Below are 11,719 nucleotides of genomic sequence, written 5' to 3'. Positions count from 1 at the left end.
GGCGTGCAGGAAGGGCTGGCCCGCAGGAATTCGGCTGCAATGTCCGCTCACAAGGACTCGGTTATATTTAGCGCGCTGAGATAGCGGCAGGCAGCGCCGCAGGCACGCCGAGCAGGGGCTGGGGTGGTGTGCTGAAAGCTGGGGGAGGCTGCGGTGGGGTGGGGGGCACCGTCCCCATGCACAGCCCGCCCCCCCCCCCAAGCTGCTCTCATATGCACAGGGGCCCTTGTACCCTGGTATGCACCAATGCCCCCATCTCCCCATGCACACACCCCGGCAGCCATCCTCCACCTCCTTACCTGCCCCCGTAGCTCCCCTGCAGCCCCCAGCCCCTCTCACCCCCCCCCCCCCCCCACCTCATCACGGTGCCCCAAACCCACCCCGTCACCCCCCATCCCCCTCCCCACGCCCTCTCACCAGCCCTGACACCCCACTGCACCCCAAACGCTTCACTGTCTCTCCCTGCTGGTGGCACTGGGGGGGAGGGGCACCCCCACATCCTCAGACCAGCGATGTGGCTGTCCCCAGCCCTGCACACACCTCTCTGAAGGCCAGCGTGCCCCCCCCCTCACCCAGCCCAGCTCCCCAGCAGCGCACAGGTGGCCGTGGGGAAGGGTCGCACAGGGTGTCCCTGGCTGGGGGCACGCACGGAGCCTGACAGTTCTCAGGCAGGGCCAGCGTTTTGGGGTCCCCATCCAGCTCCAGAGGCATCTGATCGCTTTGGCACCACAAGTGGCAGCAGCACGGTCCCTTCCCCACCCAGCCCTACCCCGTGCCTCCATCCCCAACCCGAGCGAGAGAGGCCAGAGTGCTGCCATCCGTGGGGATGGCACGAAAGCACCGGGAGCACCTTGTGCACCTCGACGGTGGCGCTGGCACCCAGGGCTGCCCGCAGATCTCACCGGCCTCGTCCGCAGGGAAACGCCAGGTCCCAGCCGCTCCCTGCCCGCGGGGCCAGCGCTGCCCTGGGACCTGTCCCGGCCGCGCGGGCTCCTTGCCGCAGCCCGTTAGCTTTGCATCTCAGGGTTGTATTTCATTGTGCAAGCCTGGCACTGAAAGAAGCTGTCGCAAGCAGCTTCCTCTCTGCTCGAACGGCCGTTTCGGGTGCGTGGCTGCCCCACATTGAAGTTTCCCATGCATGATGTGCTTCCCCGAGGTGGGCCCAGCCGTGGTGCTCAGCCCTCTCCCTGCCAACCTGCAGGAACCGAGCACGTCGTGCTCTCCCGTGGACTTGTGCAGCCCTCACCCCTTGGCCACACCATGGCCAGATCCTCCCCCAGCTCTGTGCAGAGGGGAACTGGTCACCACCAGCGTTGTGCAACCCACACAGGATGGGGCAGTGCACAGGGACCTCTCCCCAGCGATGTCTGTTGTGGTTGAGCAGCTGGTGGAACTCGGTGCTCTTTGAAAATTCACCTCGGAGGCACAAAGCTCAGCCTGGCCGTCGAGCCTGCTGGAGTGTTTCTGGGCTTGGGATGCTGCAGTGACTTCAGGAGACTTTTAGCTCACCTGCAGCTGGGGCTTGAGCACTGGCACCCTGGTCCTGTCCTCCCAGCATTGTGCCTGGGCCCCTCTTCCAGCGTGTGCTTGTTTGAGATAAATAGGGCTGGAGAAATGGGCTGTCACCCAGCACTTGTTCCTGAAAGGCCCCGTTTCTTCCTTAATTGTGACTCAAAACCAAATTAGCAGTTTTAAATTTACTCTGTGCCCAAGAGGTACCGTGGAGATGGGAGGACATGCTGTACCCTTCGTCCTTATGTAATAAAAAGAGCAAATCCCTGCTTTGAGAGCAAAACTGTCCCCAGATCTGTGCTTCAGTCTCTGGGGAACTGAAAACAGCTGGAGGAGTCTCCCTGGAGCCAAGGATCTCAGAACTGGTTGGGGCGATGGAGCTACTCCTGCTGGAAAGGGCTTGGGGCCGCCCCAGCCTCCCCGAGCACCGCCAGGACCACGGGAGGAGGCAGCAGCTACGGGGAGCCTTGGATCCCGCCCTGGGGCCAGGCTGCCCGCTCCAAGCGGTGTCGTGGCCTTTGGGGCGAGAGGCCAGGAGACGTCACCCGACCCACAAAGCGCCCGGCGCCACGTGCGCGCCCCACATCCGCTGGAGGATGCAGGTGCAGGGCTGTGGAGACGGGTCACGGCCGCGGCGTGCGCAGGGCCAGGGATGGCACCGGCTGCATTATTGATGCTGTAATTCAGCACCAATGGGCTGTGGTTTCATTTTCATGGGCAGAAATTCCCCCCTGAGCACCGTGTGTGCTCCTGCACAGCCACGGACACTGGGCGGGTGCTGCATTTGCTGCGTGCCTGGTGGGGAACCCCTCGCCCGCCACAGGGTGCAGAGTGCAGAGGCAGCAGCAGCTCAGAGACAGGAAATTTGGGGCCCAGCACCGGGCCACTGGGGCTGCGTGTACACAGAAAGCCCCTGCATGCACGTAAACACACGGAGGCGTCCTCAGGTGTGCTCGGCACCGCGTCGCTCTGTGCTCGCTTGTGGCTCCAGCAGAAAGGAGCTGCTGACACCCTGGGGAGCCTGACCCTGGCAATTGCTGCTTGTCCTAGCTGGAGGTTTCCCATTGCAGCAACCCCGGTTTCCTCTTGGAGAAACCACTGGGTGCTCCCTGCAGATGCTCTTTGCCTGCGCTGCCATGCACAGGGTGCAGCCGGATCTCACTGCCCAGGTTTGTGCAGATCTGGGTCCTGTAGAACATCCTCCCTCGTCCAAACCACAGCCTGCCCCTGGCCCTGCAGCGGTGCCTGCCCCATGCCTGTGGGGCTGCCCCGTGCCTCCCGGTACCACCAGGATGCCCTGTGTGGGCTGTGCTGCAGGAGGACCCACACCGGCCCTGCAGCCAGAGAGGGGCAGAGGGAGCCCATCCCTGCCCCATCCCTGCCCGTGTCCCTTTGCCTGGGGGTGCCACCAGGCTGGCAAATCCACCCCCGTATACTTCATCTCTTGGGGAGGATCAGATCTCCTGGCTATTCAAGACCTCAGGGCGTGGATGGGGCAGCGTCCTGCCACGGGGCACCCCACAGAGCCCAGCTGTGGGGCTGGGGACTAGGCAGGGAGGAGACACAACCACACAACCAGAGGGGGACGTGGCAGCCCCTGGTCCCCAGGAAAGCCCATCCTTGGGGTATGCCACCACCACCACACACCCCACGAACCATGTGAGGACAGTGTAGTGTCCTGAGCACACCCCACTGGTGCGCAGCTCTGCTCCCCCCGCAGCATCACACCCCCGACACCCTCGCGTGCTCTTCGTTCCAATATAATCTTTATTGGGGAGACTGATCAGGGTCGAACAAGGCCGGGTATAAAACATGATCATTGTCACAACCAGCAGCGGGAGGCATTGGCAGAGCAGAACAGAATTGGTATCGGCCCCCGTTCTCCGCACCCCCCCAGCCCCGGGCAGCAGGGTGGTGTCGGGGCTTCGCTGGCGGCGGCGACTCCTCAGGGTGGGCGATGGAGGCCTGGCCCCTCTGCCTGGGTGGATGCTGGGCTCTGGCCGGTGCCGGGGCTGCTCCTTGCTCCTGAAGTGCCTGGGAGCAGGATGGGAGGGGGCAGCTCCATGCCCCCCCCCGGCTTCCCCAGCCCTGATGTCCTGGGGGCTGTGCTGGGGCTCTGCCTCCTGCCCTGGTGCTGCAGTGCTCAGCCCCATGGGAGCACCTGCAAATTATGGCTTTTTCTTTTTTACTTTGTTTGTTCGTTTGTTTGTTTTTTGCTTTTTTTTTTTTTTTGGCAGCAAACTTCCCCCTCCAGATGCCCTGGAGAAAGCAAGACCGTGCACAAGAGGCTGCTGCCCCACGGGGCATCAGCGTAGGGCACAGGGTCCCTCGCAGCCTTGGGTGGATGGAGCCACAGAGAACGGGCACAGCGCAATGCCTTGGTGAACACACAGCGGCCTGGGACAGACAGGGAAAAACAAGAATCCTCCAAAACGAGGACAAACAGGAGCTTTCCTCAGGGGCCTGCGGAGGAAACGGGCCGCGTGTCTGCTCGCACCGGTGCAGCGGCTTGGCGTGGCTACGGCAACTCAGACGCACGGCAGCTTGGCCGCTGAGATGAAAGCTTTGGCAAATAACTTACAGAGAAGGGGGGGGGTGATGGGGGCCTGTTCTCACACCTGCTCCTGTCCCGTGCTGGGCACCGTGCCTCTGCGGGGCCCCTCGTGCCGTTACCACCAGCTGCGGGGCGATGGGTAGGGTGTCACCGGTGGGACTGAGCGTCCGTTCTCGGGAGAGGAGGGAGAAGCCCCTGGGATGCTCGATGCTGGTCGCAGTGGGGCTGCCACAGATGCCCAGGGGTGTGCCATGACCCCGATCCTGATGTCCCTCTCCCTGAGCACCACTGGCACGTGGGGGGCTGCCACCAGATCCACGCCATGTCCCAGAGCGCAGCATCCCCACCGCCAGCGCTGGCGAGCCCAGGGTGGGAGCGAGCCCATGTCCGCGGCTGTACGAAGGATCAGCGCAAATCCCTCCCCGCACAGCTGGATCGCCGGGGGCTGGCGGGGCACAGCACCGTCCTCTGTCCTCTCCCTGATGGGGCCGGGCCGGGGCAGGGCGCGGGCGCGGGCCTCACATGATGGTGCAGGAAGACAGCGGATTTCGGATGTGGCAGGTGCAGGCGGCCCCGCAGTACTGGCGAAAGGTCTGGTAGCAGCTGCGGTCGGTGTCGCTGCTCCACTGCACGGGGTTGGCGGCCAGGGCCTCGGCCGGCAGTCTGTTGAGGATACTGGTGTTGACAGCCAGTGCCGCCAGCCCATAGTCGGTGAAGAGCACGGTCTCCCGCTTGCAGGTGGGGCAGGAGATGAACTTGTACTTGGGGCAGGACTCGTAGAGGATCTGCAGGCACTCCTCGCACACCGAGTGCAGGCAGGAGAGGATGCGGGGCCGCTTGTTGGTGAAGTTGTACATGTGGCCGCAGGTGGGGCACTCGAGGGGCTCGCAGGGCGTCGAGGGGTGCAGCACGTACTGGTTGACGATCACCTCGTCCGACGGCGGCTGCCGGTGGTAGCACACCTCCGAGCTGCCCTTCCGCTGCCCCTGGTACCCGCGCTCGCGCCGCGGCAGGGGGGGAGTCCGGGGCAGCGGCAGGGGACCGGGGGTGGCATCCAGCGCCGGGATGTCCCCGCACGCCTGGTTGACGATGATCTCGGACTCGGAGGGCCACGCGCGCTTGGCCACGAGGGGCGGCTCACGGCGTGGGGCCGGTGCGTAGCGCGGCTGCGATGCTTGCAGCTCTGAAAACTTCTCCGGGTGGATGATTTTCATCGCCTCCATTTTAATGATGACCTGTTGCCCTTTCAGACACGACATGAGTATGGTTTTCACATTACTGTCCACTGCTCTGGGGTCTCCAAGGGACGCCTGCATGAGGCTAAAACATGCCGGCAGCATGCAGCGCTTTCAATCTCGTTCTGGCCATGAAGCAGGAGCAAGGGGGGCAGCTGCCGGCACAGGACATCCTGGGGACATGGGGGACGTGCGGGCCCTGCGCCCCTCTTCTCCGGCCACCCCGGGGTGCCGGAGGCGTGCAGGGGAAAGCGGCGCTCACGGCCGCATCCTGCCCGCGCCCGCCTTTGAGGACGCTCTCGGGCAGGCGATCAAAGCGTCTGCTCCCCGCGGTGCCTCACGGGACGTTAACGTGACATCGCCTGCCACTCGGCAGCTCCCCCCTTTGCCCCTGCTGGCACTTCCACACCGGACAGGCTGCAGTCAGAAATGGCAAATGGATGCCTGCGGTGCCGGGCGATGCCCGGGCAGGCAGCCTGGGGGGGGGGGGGCTGTGGCAGAAACGTGGGCAGTGCCGCAGGGGGCAGCCCCCGCCTCCACCCAGCCTTTATTCCTGTTTACCGCCGTGGGATCCTCGTGGCGCTGAAGAATGTGTTTGCAAATTCCTTTGCTCTGACTTCCCGGCTCTCCCACTTGCTGTCACCGGCAGCTCCCGCAGGGCACGGGGCGCATCCCGCCCGGGCGGGCGCTCACCTTGCCCGGCGCCGGGGCTGCTGCATGCTTTCTCCCCACTGCGGCCAGCACCTCCGTCCCCAGCTCAGCTTCGTGCTCACTGGAAAGGAAAAGCAAGAGGAGGTTGGCTCCTGGGCTCACTGGAGCTCTGCCGGACGGTGCTCCCTGCGGATGCGTGCCTGCCTCCATCCTGCCAATTTGGCTCTCTGCTGCCCGCGGCACCGGCCCTACCGGTCCTGTCCATCTGCCCTGCGCGCTTTGGGCCGGCGGATGTGGGAGCTGGAAGGTATTTCCCCCCCAGGCATCTCCTCCGTGGCTGGGAAAAGCCCTGTGGAGCCCCCGGCCCTGGGGGCCATGCCCGGGCAGTGCGGGGGTCCCTGAGTGCCCCACTGGGTGTGCAGGGCCCTCTGAGGGGGGCTCCCCCCCCGGCCTGCCTGTGCTCAGGGCTTTCGCTCACGTTTAGCCCCTCCTCTGCTCTGTGGATCTATTTTTACCTCTGTCGCGCGCTCCTGATCTGTCCCTGCTATCATCTCTCCCTCTCCCCCTCTACCCCTCCACGGCTCCCTGCCCTTGTCCCGGAGCTGCTGGGGAAGTCGGGCCACATTTGGGGACAGGCAATGGGGTACAGGCAGCCAGCCCGGGGCCATTTTCTCCCTTGGGCAGCCCCGGCGACAGCCTGCCTCTCCTCCTGGAAGGGCGAAGGCACTTCTCCTCCATCACACTGCAAATGCTGTTAGCAGGATGCCTGCTCCCACCGAGCCCTGCCAGGCCTGACAGAGGGGACCCGGGGGGGCCATCTGGCTGCAGAGGTGGCAGTGATGGGCCAGGGGGCTTCAGCCCTAGATGCCCAGGAGCCGCGGGGGCTAGATCCCTGCCTGACCCCGGGGGGGGGGACAGAATGCCCTGGCTGCACCGATTCCCGGGAGCATCCCGCAACACCTGCCCCGGGGAAAGAGGCCTCACATCCCGCATCACGGCCCGCATCCTGCACCCCACGTCCCGCACCCCGCGCCCTGCAGGCAGCCCAGGCTCCCCCCCCGCGCCCAGCAGCAGCCCCGGGGCCGGCTGCCCGCAGGGCTCACGCAGACTCACCCGCAGCGCGATGGGCACGCCGATTCGGACAGCGGCCGCCGCACTCACGCCGTCACACCCCTTCGGGCAGAGCCCGAAGCCTCGCAGCACCCCGCGGTGCCCCGCGTCGACACCAGCCCCCGGCGCGCCGCGGCCCCCCTGGCACCCAGCACCCGCCCCCCGCAGCGAGCCGCGGGCACGAAGCCCCCCGCCTCGCGCTGCGCGCAGCCCGGCGGTGCACACACACATGTGCACACACACACACATGTGCACAGACACACGTGCACAGACACACATGTGCACACACACATGTGCACGCACACACATGTGCACACCCGCGCACACTCACACCCGCGCCTGCGCGCCCGCGGGGCGATGCTCCCGGCCCGGCCGGCCGAGAGCCCCGGTGCCTGCGGCTCGTTACCTGCGTGGCTGCAGCCCCGGGGAGAACGCTTCGGATGCGGGGTCCCGCTGCGGCCGCGTCCTGCTTTCAGCCTCCGGAAGCCCCGCTCCGGCCCCGCGGCCGAGGCGGGGAGGCCCGGGCGGCTAAAGGTTATCTGAAAGGCAGCCGGGGGGACGCGGGCTCCGCGGGGATGCTGCCGCCTGCGCGCCCGCCGCGCCCGGCTTCCCGCGGCCCCGCCGCCGCCTCGGGCAGCCCGCCCGGCCTCGGAGGGGAGGGAAGGCGGGGGGGCGCGATCCCCGGGCGGCCTCCCGCAAAGGCCGGGGCTGCCGGCGGCCCCGCTGCCTCCGGTAGCTCCGCCGGGGGAGGAGGCAGCCCCCGCAGCCCCCGCCGCGCAGCGCCCCGGCGAGAGCTGATGCAACCGAGCCGGTGCAGGGCTGGGGGGCCGCCGGTCGGCCCCGGCCCCCCCCCCCCAGCTCCCCGCTCCGCTCCGCTCGGCAGGTGCAGGGCTCCCGGCCGAGCCCCGGCGCTGGGCTCCCGGCGCTTCCCTCCCCGCCGTCCCCCGGGGCTCGGCGCTGCCGGCGGCGCGGGCGCTGCGCGGAGGCGCTCCCTGCGCGCTCCCGGCGCCCGCAGTGCCGCTGCAGTGGTGCAGCCGGCTCACATTTCTCTCTCTCTCTCTCTCTCTCTCTCTCTCCCTCTCTCTCTCGCAGCAGCAGCAGCAGCAGCGCGGGGCCCGCGGCCGCAGCGCCCTCCGCCCCCCGCCCGCCCCCTCCGCCCGCCGCGGGGCCGCCCCGCTCCTTCCTTCCTGCCCCGGCCCCGCCGCCCGCTGCCCCCCGCCGCCGCTGCCCACCCCCGGCCGGGGCCCAGCGCGGAGCTCCCCGGGGGGGGCTGCGGTGACTCAGCAGCCGCCGCTGCTGCCGGCGCTGCCGCGCTGGGGGGCTCCTCCGATGGGGTGCGGGGGACGAGGGCTGGGGCCCCACCAGGGCTGGGGGGGGGGGGGGTATAGGGGGCAGAGGGCTCCCCGCGGGAGGCCCGCGTGGGATTTGGGGCTGGGGAACGGCCTTAGCGGTGGGAACGCGCTCCCCACCTGGCCCTGGTGTTGGGCCGGCCCCGGGCTCCCCACCTGCACTGCACGGCCCCATCCCCACCGCCAGACCCGCGGCCAGCCTTGCCCCGCTGGTGAGGGCTGAGGTCAAAACCCAGCCGAGCATCCTGACCCCCCGGAGCTCAAGGGAGGGGGCAGCAGGGCACGGGGTATCCCTGGTCCACGAGGGATTTGGTGAGCTCGGCACGGTGAGCAGGGGTCACGCACCACTGGGTACCCATAGCGCCCCCCATAACGCCCCCAGGGCCCTGCAGAGCGCTGGGGAGCAGTGTGCGGGGCTGGTCTTGCTGCTTTGCCCCCCTCCACTGGTACAGGCAGACACCAACCTTTGGGATCAGGCTCACTGGGCTCCTTTGGGTGCTGCTGGGGTTTTGCTGCTCGTGCCACCCTCTGCAACTGTCTTGCTCTTGGTACTCCTTCCCTCTGATCCATTGGCCTCAGGATTTTGCCTGGATTTTGATCTCCTTCCCCCTGCCTTGCTGCAGCACACATTTCCAGCCAGCAAAGGTTTCCACACCACGACCCAGCTGGCCGACCCCAGCCCTTGCTGCAGTGAAGCCCTTGAGCTGTGGGGTCTGGAGCTGCACTGGGACAGCAAACCTGCATCACGCCTTCACACCATCACTTTCCCCTCTATCCCCAGGACAGATACAAGAGCTCATGTACTCACCGAGCAGCTTTGTGTCCCCACTGTCAGCCTCGGGGAAAGCTCAGCTCCACCAGGCCTTACACATCCCAGCAGCCGCTCTCAGCTCAGGCCGGACGAGCTCCAGGCAATGATGCTAAAACTCCCACCCAGGTGCCTGGCCCGGAGAAGACAACCAAACCCCATGGGCTCAGCCCCGCTGCGTCCCTGAGCTGGGCCCACCTGAGAGCGTGGCATCCCCTGGGCATTGCGGCTCCACCTGCCCCTGCCCCCGGCACCCCTCGCGCCCCTCTCGGCAGCGCTGGCGGCTGCGCCTGCAACCTGCCCGTTCTGTGCTGCGCGAGGGGTTTTGCAGCGGCTCTGCCTCTAGTCCCGCTAAGCATAGTTCTTTGATCTGATCACCTGCCGAAAGCAGTGTGAGGCTCTTGCTGCCTAGCACCCTAACATTGCTAAACAGGGATTCCCTTAATCTTCCCTGTCCTCTCCATGTCTTTTTTTTTTTTTTTTTTTGCTTACTTTCCTGCTAGCACTTCTGGATGCAGATACGAAGAACTGATGTATTATGCTTGAACTCACAGAGCAAAGGAAATTGCAGGAAGTGAGTGATCGTGAGCCATTTTCTGTTATTAATTCATGTGGCATCCCCATGCTGACCCAGCCACACGGTGTTATTATGCTGCTATTCAGTGAGTTAAGCAACAGCTCTATTTAAAAATAATCATAAATGATATCAGGGATGCTTCCTGCTGAATAAGAGTGTATTTGTGCCAAGGTGCTGGGGATCCTCGTGTTGCCCTGATGGCTTGGTTATCCTCTGCTTCCTGCACTTGCTGGACATGCACTGGATCGTCCCCGTCCCAGCACAGCAGCTTCTCCCCTACACCTGTGCACACACTCCTGGAGACATCTGCAGCCCAAGCCAAGGCTGGCACTGCTTTTTCTCCTGGAGCTTGTGTTGGGCTTGACAGGGTCCTTGGCCACTTGTTAGGTCTAGTGCAAGGGAGGTTTTTTTTTCCCATTTCCAACAATGGATGCTTTCTATTTTCATCTCAACATTGGAGAGCTCAACAAGGCTGGCAGGGCTCTCCCAGGCTTCTCTTGGCTGGGTTTTCCCCCAGCTCATGGAGGGGTACCTGGGCCTGGCCGCAGGGCAGGTGCAGGATTCTTCTCATTTCTCCAGCATTAGAACAGCCCCCATGAGAGTCACATAAATAAACACTGCCTGAAATAGCAGCTGGAGGTGCAGAGTTTGCCCTTTTCCTGCGCTGAGTTGGTCCCACCAAGACCTCTGGTTTCAATTCCAAGTTGAAAAGAACCTCGTCTTCCAAAGCACGGACATCTCCCCACCAGCCACGCTCGAGTGAGGTCCAGAGCAAATCCCAGCCCTGTGGGAGGCTCGAACCTTTGGGCCTGGCCAAACCCTCATTCCTGCTGCATGGCCCCTGGTCATACTGCCCAAATCTATCACATACACGACTCCAGCTGCTGTACTATCTTTCATAAATGTATTTCTTATTGTGTGTTACTGTAAATGTACATCTTTATGTTACACGGGGACATTCTGTGTGTTTTTGAGCTCTGTGCTGATGTTTCTGGGTATTACAAACATTGGTAAATTATTTTCCCATTTTCTGTGTCCTTTCCAGCAGACCAAGCGTGCCCGGGGTACGCTCTGCAGTTCTTGGTGTGCAGGGCTGGGCTCTCCTTGGGCAGACACAAGAGCGGCTTTGCCAGTGGGTTCATTTCCTGCCACCCAGCTGAACAAAGTTCTGCTTTTTGTATTCGAGTGGTGGTTGGTCCTCAGTGCGACTGCTGGGACTGCCCTGCCTGCCACCACAGCTTCTCCGTGAACTCCTTGGTTTCCAGTGTCACAAATCGATCGTTTCCAAACTTTGCTTTACAGATGTATCAAGTGGCGTGGCACTGCTGGCGCAACCACGCTGAGATGAATGGTTGTGCCAGCAGATAACTTGACCTTACATTTCCTCCTCCTCATCTCCATCAGCCAAAATCAGCTTGGTCCAACTGCACACTTGGGGTTTTGTTGCACTTCGGCTTAACGATGTGTGCCGGGAGTGACCTGCTCTAGCAGGATGGCTTCTTCCTCTCCTGGCGCCAGCCTTGCGCTGTGACTGCCCGCGGCTTTGCTTTTCGTTGGAGCCAGGGGAGGCCAGCGCCGTGCACACCAGCCTGATGTGCAGGGCCCCTCTGCCCCGCGTGCACATCTGGGCATTGCTCTTTGCTGTCCTTGCATCTGCCTTCAGCACCTGGACTGCTTTTGCACTGACTCATGCCTCTTCTATCCACTGCTTGGTGCTCTCCTTACACACTTTGTTTGACCAGGTCAGGTACACATCAACAACTCTTTCCAAAATCCAACCTGCTTCTCCCAATGGGCTTGTTTTGCACTGGTGAATCACTCATTACACGGGTAATTCACCCACAAAAATGAGCTCACCTTCAGCTTTCCAGAGAGCAGCTGTGATCAGCAGGTCCCTAGTGGGCTGGGCAGTGGCACCAGCCG

The 11,719-nt window shown here is 64.2% G+C and overlaps 1 protein-coding gene across 3 annotated transcripts; it reads right to left on the bottom strand.

Moving 5' to 3' along the window:
- Positions 1-3,717: 3,717 nt before the first annotated feature.
- On the bottom strand, positions 3,718-8,191 carry RNF208 (ring finger protein 208). Of its 3 annotated transcripts, XM_048056967.2 has the most exons (3): positions 7,469-8,191; positions 5,863-6,073; positions 3,718-5,718 (listed from the first exon to the last, which is right to left on the bottom strand). In XM_048056967.2, the coding sequence occupies exon 3, from the start codon at positions 5,404-5,406 to the stop codon at positions 4,585-4,587; it is 822 nt and encodes a 273-aa protein (XP_047912924.1). In that variant the 5' UTR covers positions 5,407-5,718; positions 5,863-6,073; positions 7,469-8,191; the 3' UTR covers positions 3,718-4,584. The 3 variants fall into 3 exon arrangements, with proteins under 3 accessions (XP_047912924.1, XP_047912922.1, XP_047912923.1); XM_048056965.2 differs by having other exon boundaries at positions 3,718-6,073; XM_048056966.2 differs by lacking the exon at positions 7,469-8,191 and adding an exon at positions 7,066-7,389 and having other exon boundaries at positions 3,718-6,073.
- Positions 8,192-11,719: the final 3,528 nt, after the last annotated feature.

This window comes from Anser cygnoides, chromosome 20, assembly GCF_040182565.1.
Source record: "Anser cygnoides isolate HZ-2024a breed goose chromosome 20, Taihu_goose_T2T_genome, whole genome shotgun sequence".
Classification (NCBI taxonomy): domain Eukaryota; kingdom Metazoa; phylum Chordata; class Aves; order Anseriformes; family Anatidae; genus Anser; species Anser cygnoides.
Note: the sequence above shows the minus strand (reverse complement) of the source record. Positions and strands in the feature narration are given on the sequence as shown.

What these genes read in the sequence shown, in the direction of transcription:
- RNF208 (XM_048056965.2), bottom strand. Translation starts at nt 5,406, where the DNA reads ATGCTGCCGGCATGTTTTAGCCTCATGCAGGCGTCCCTTGGAGACCCC.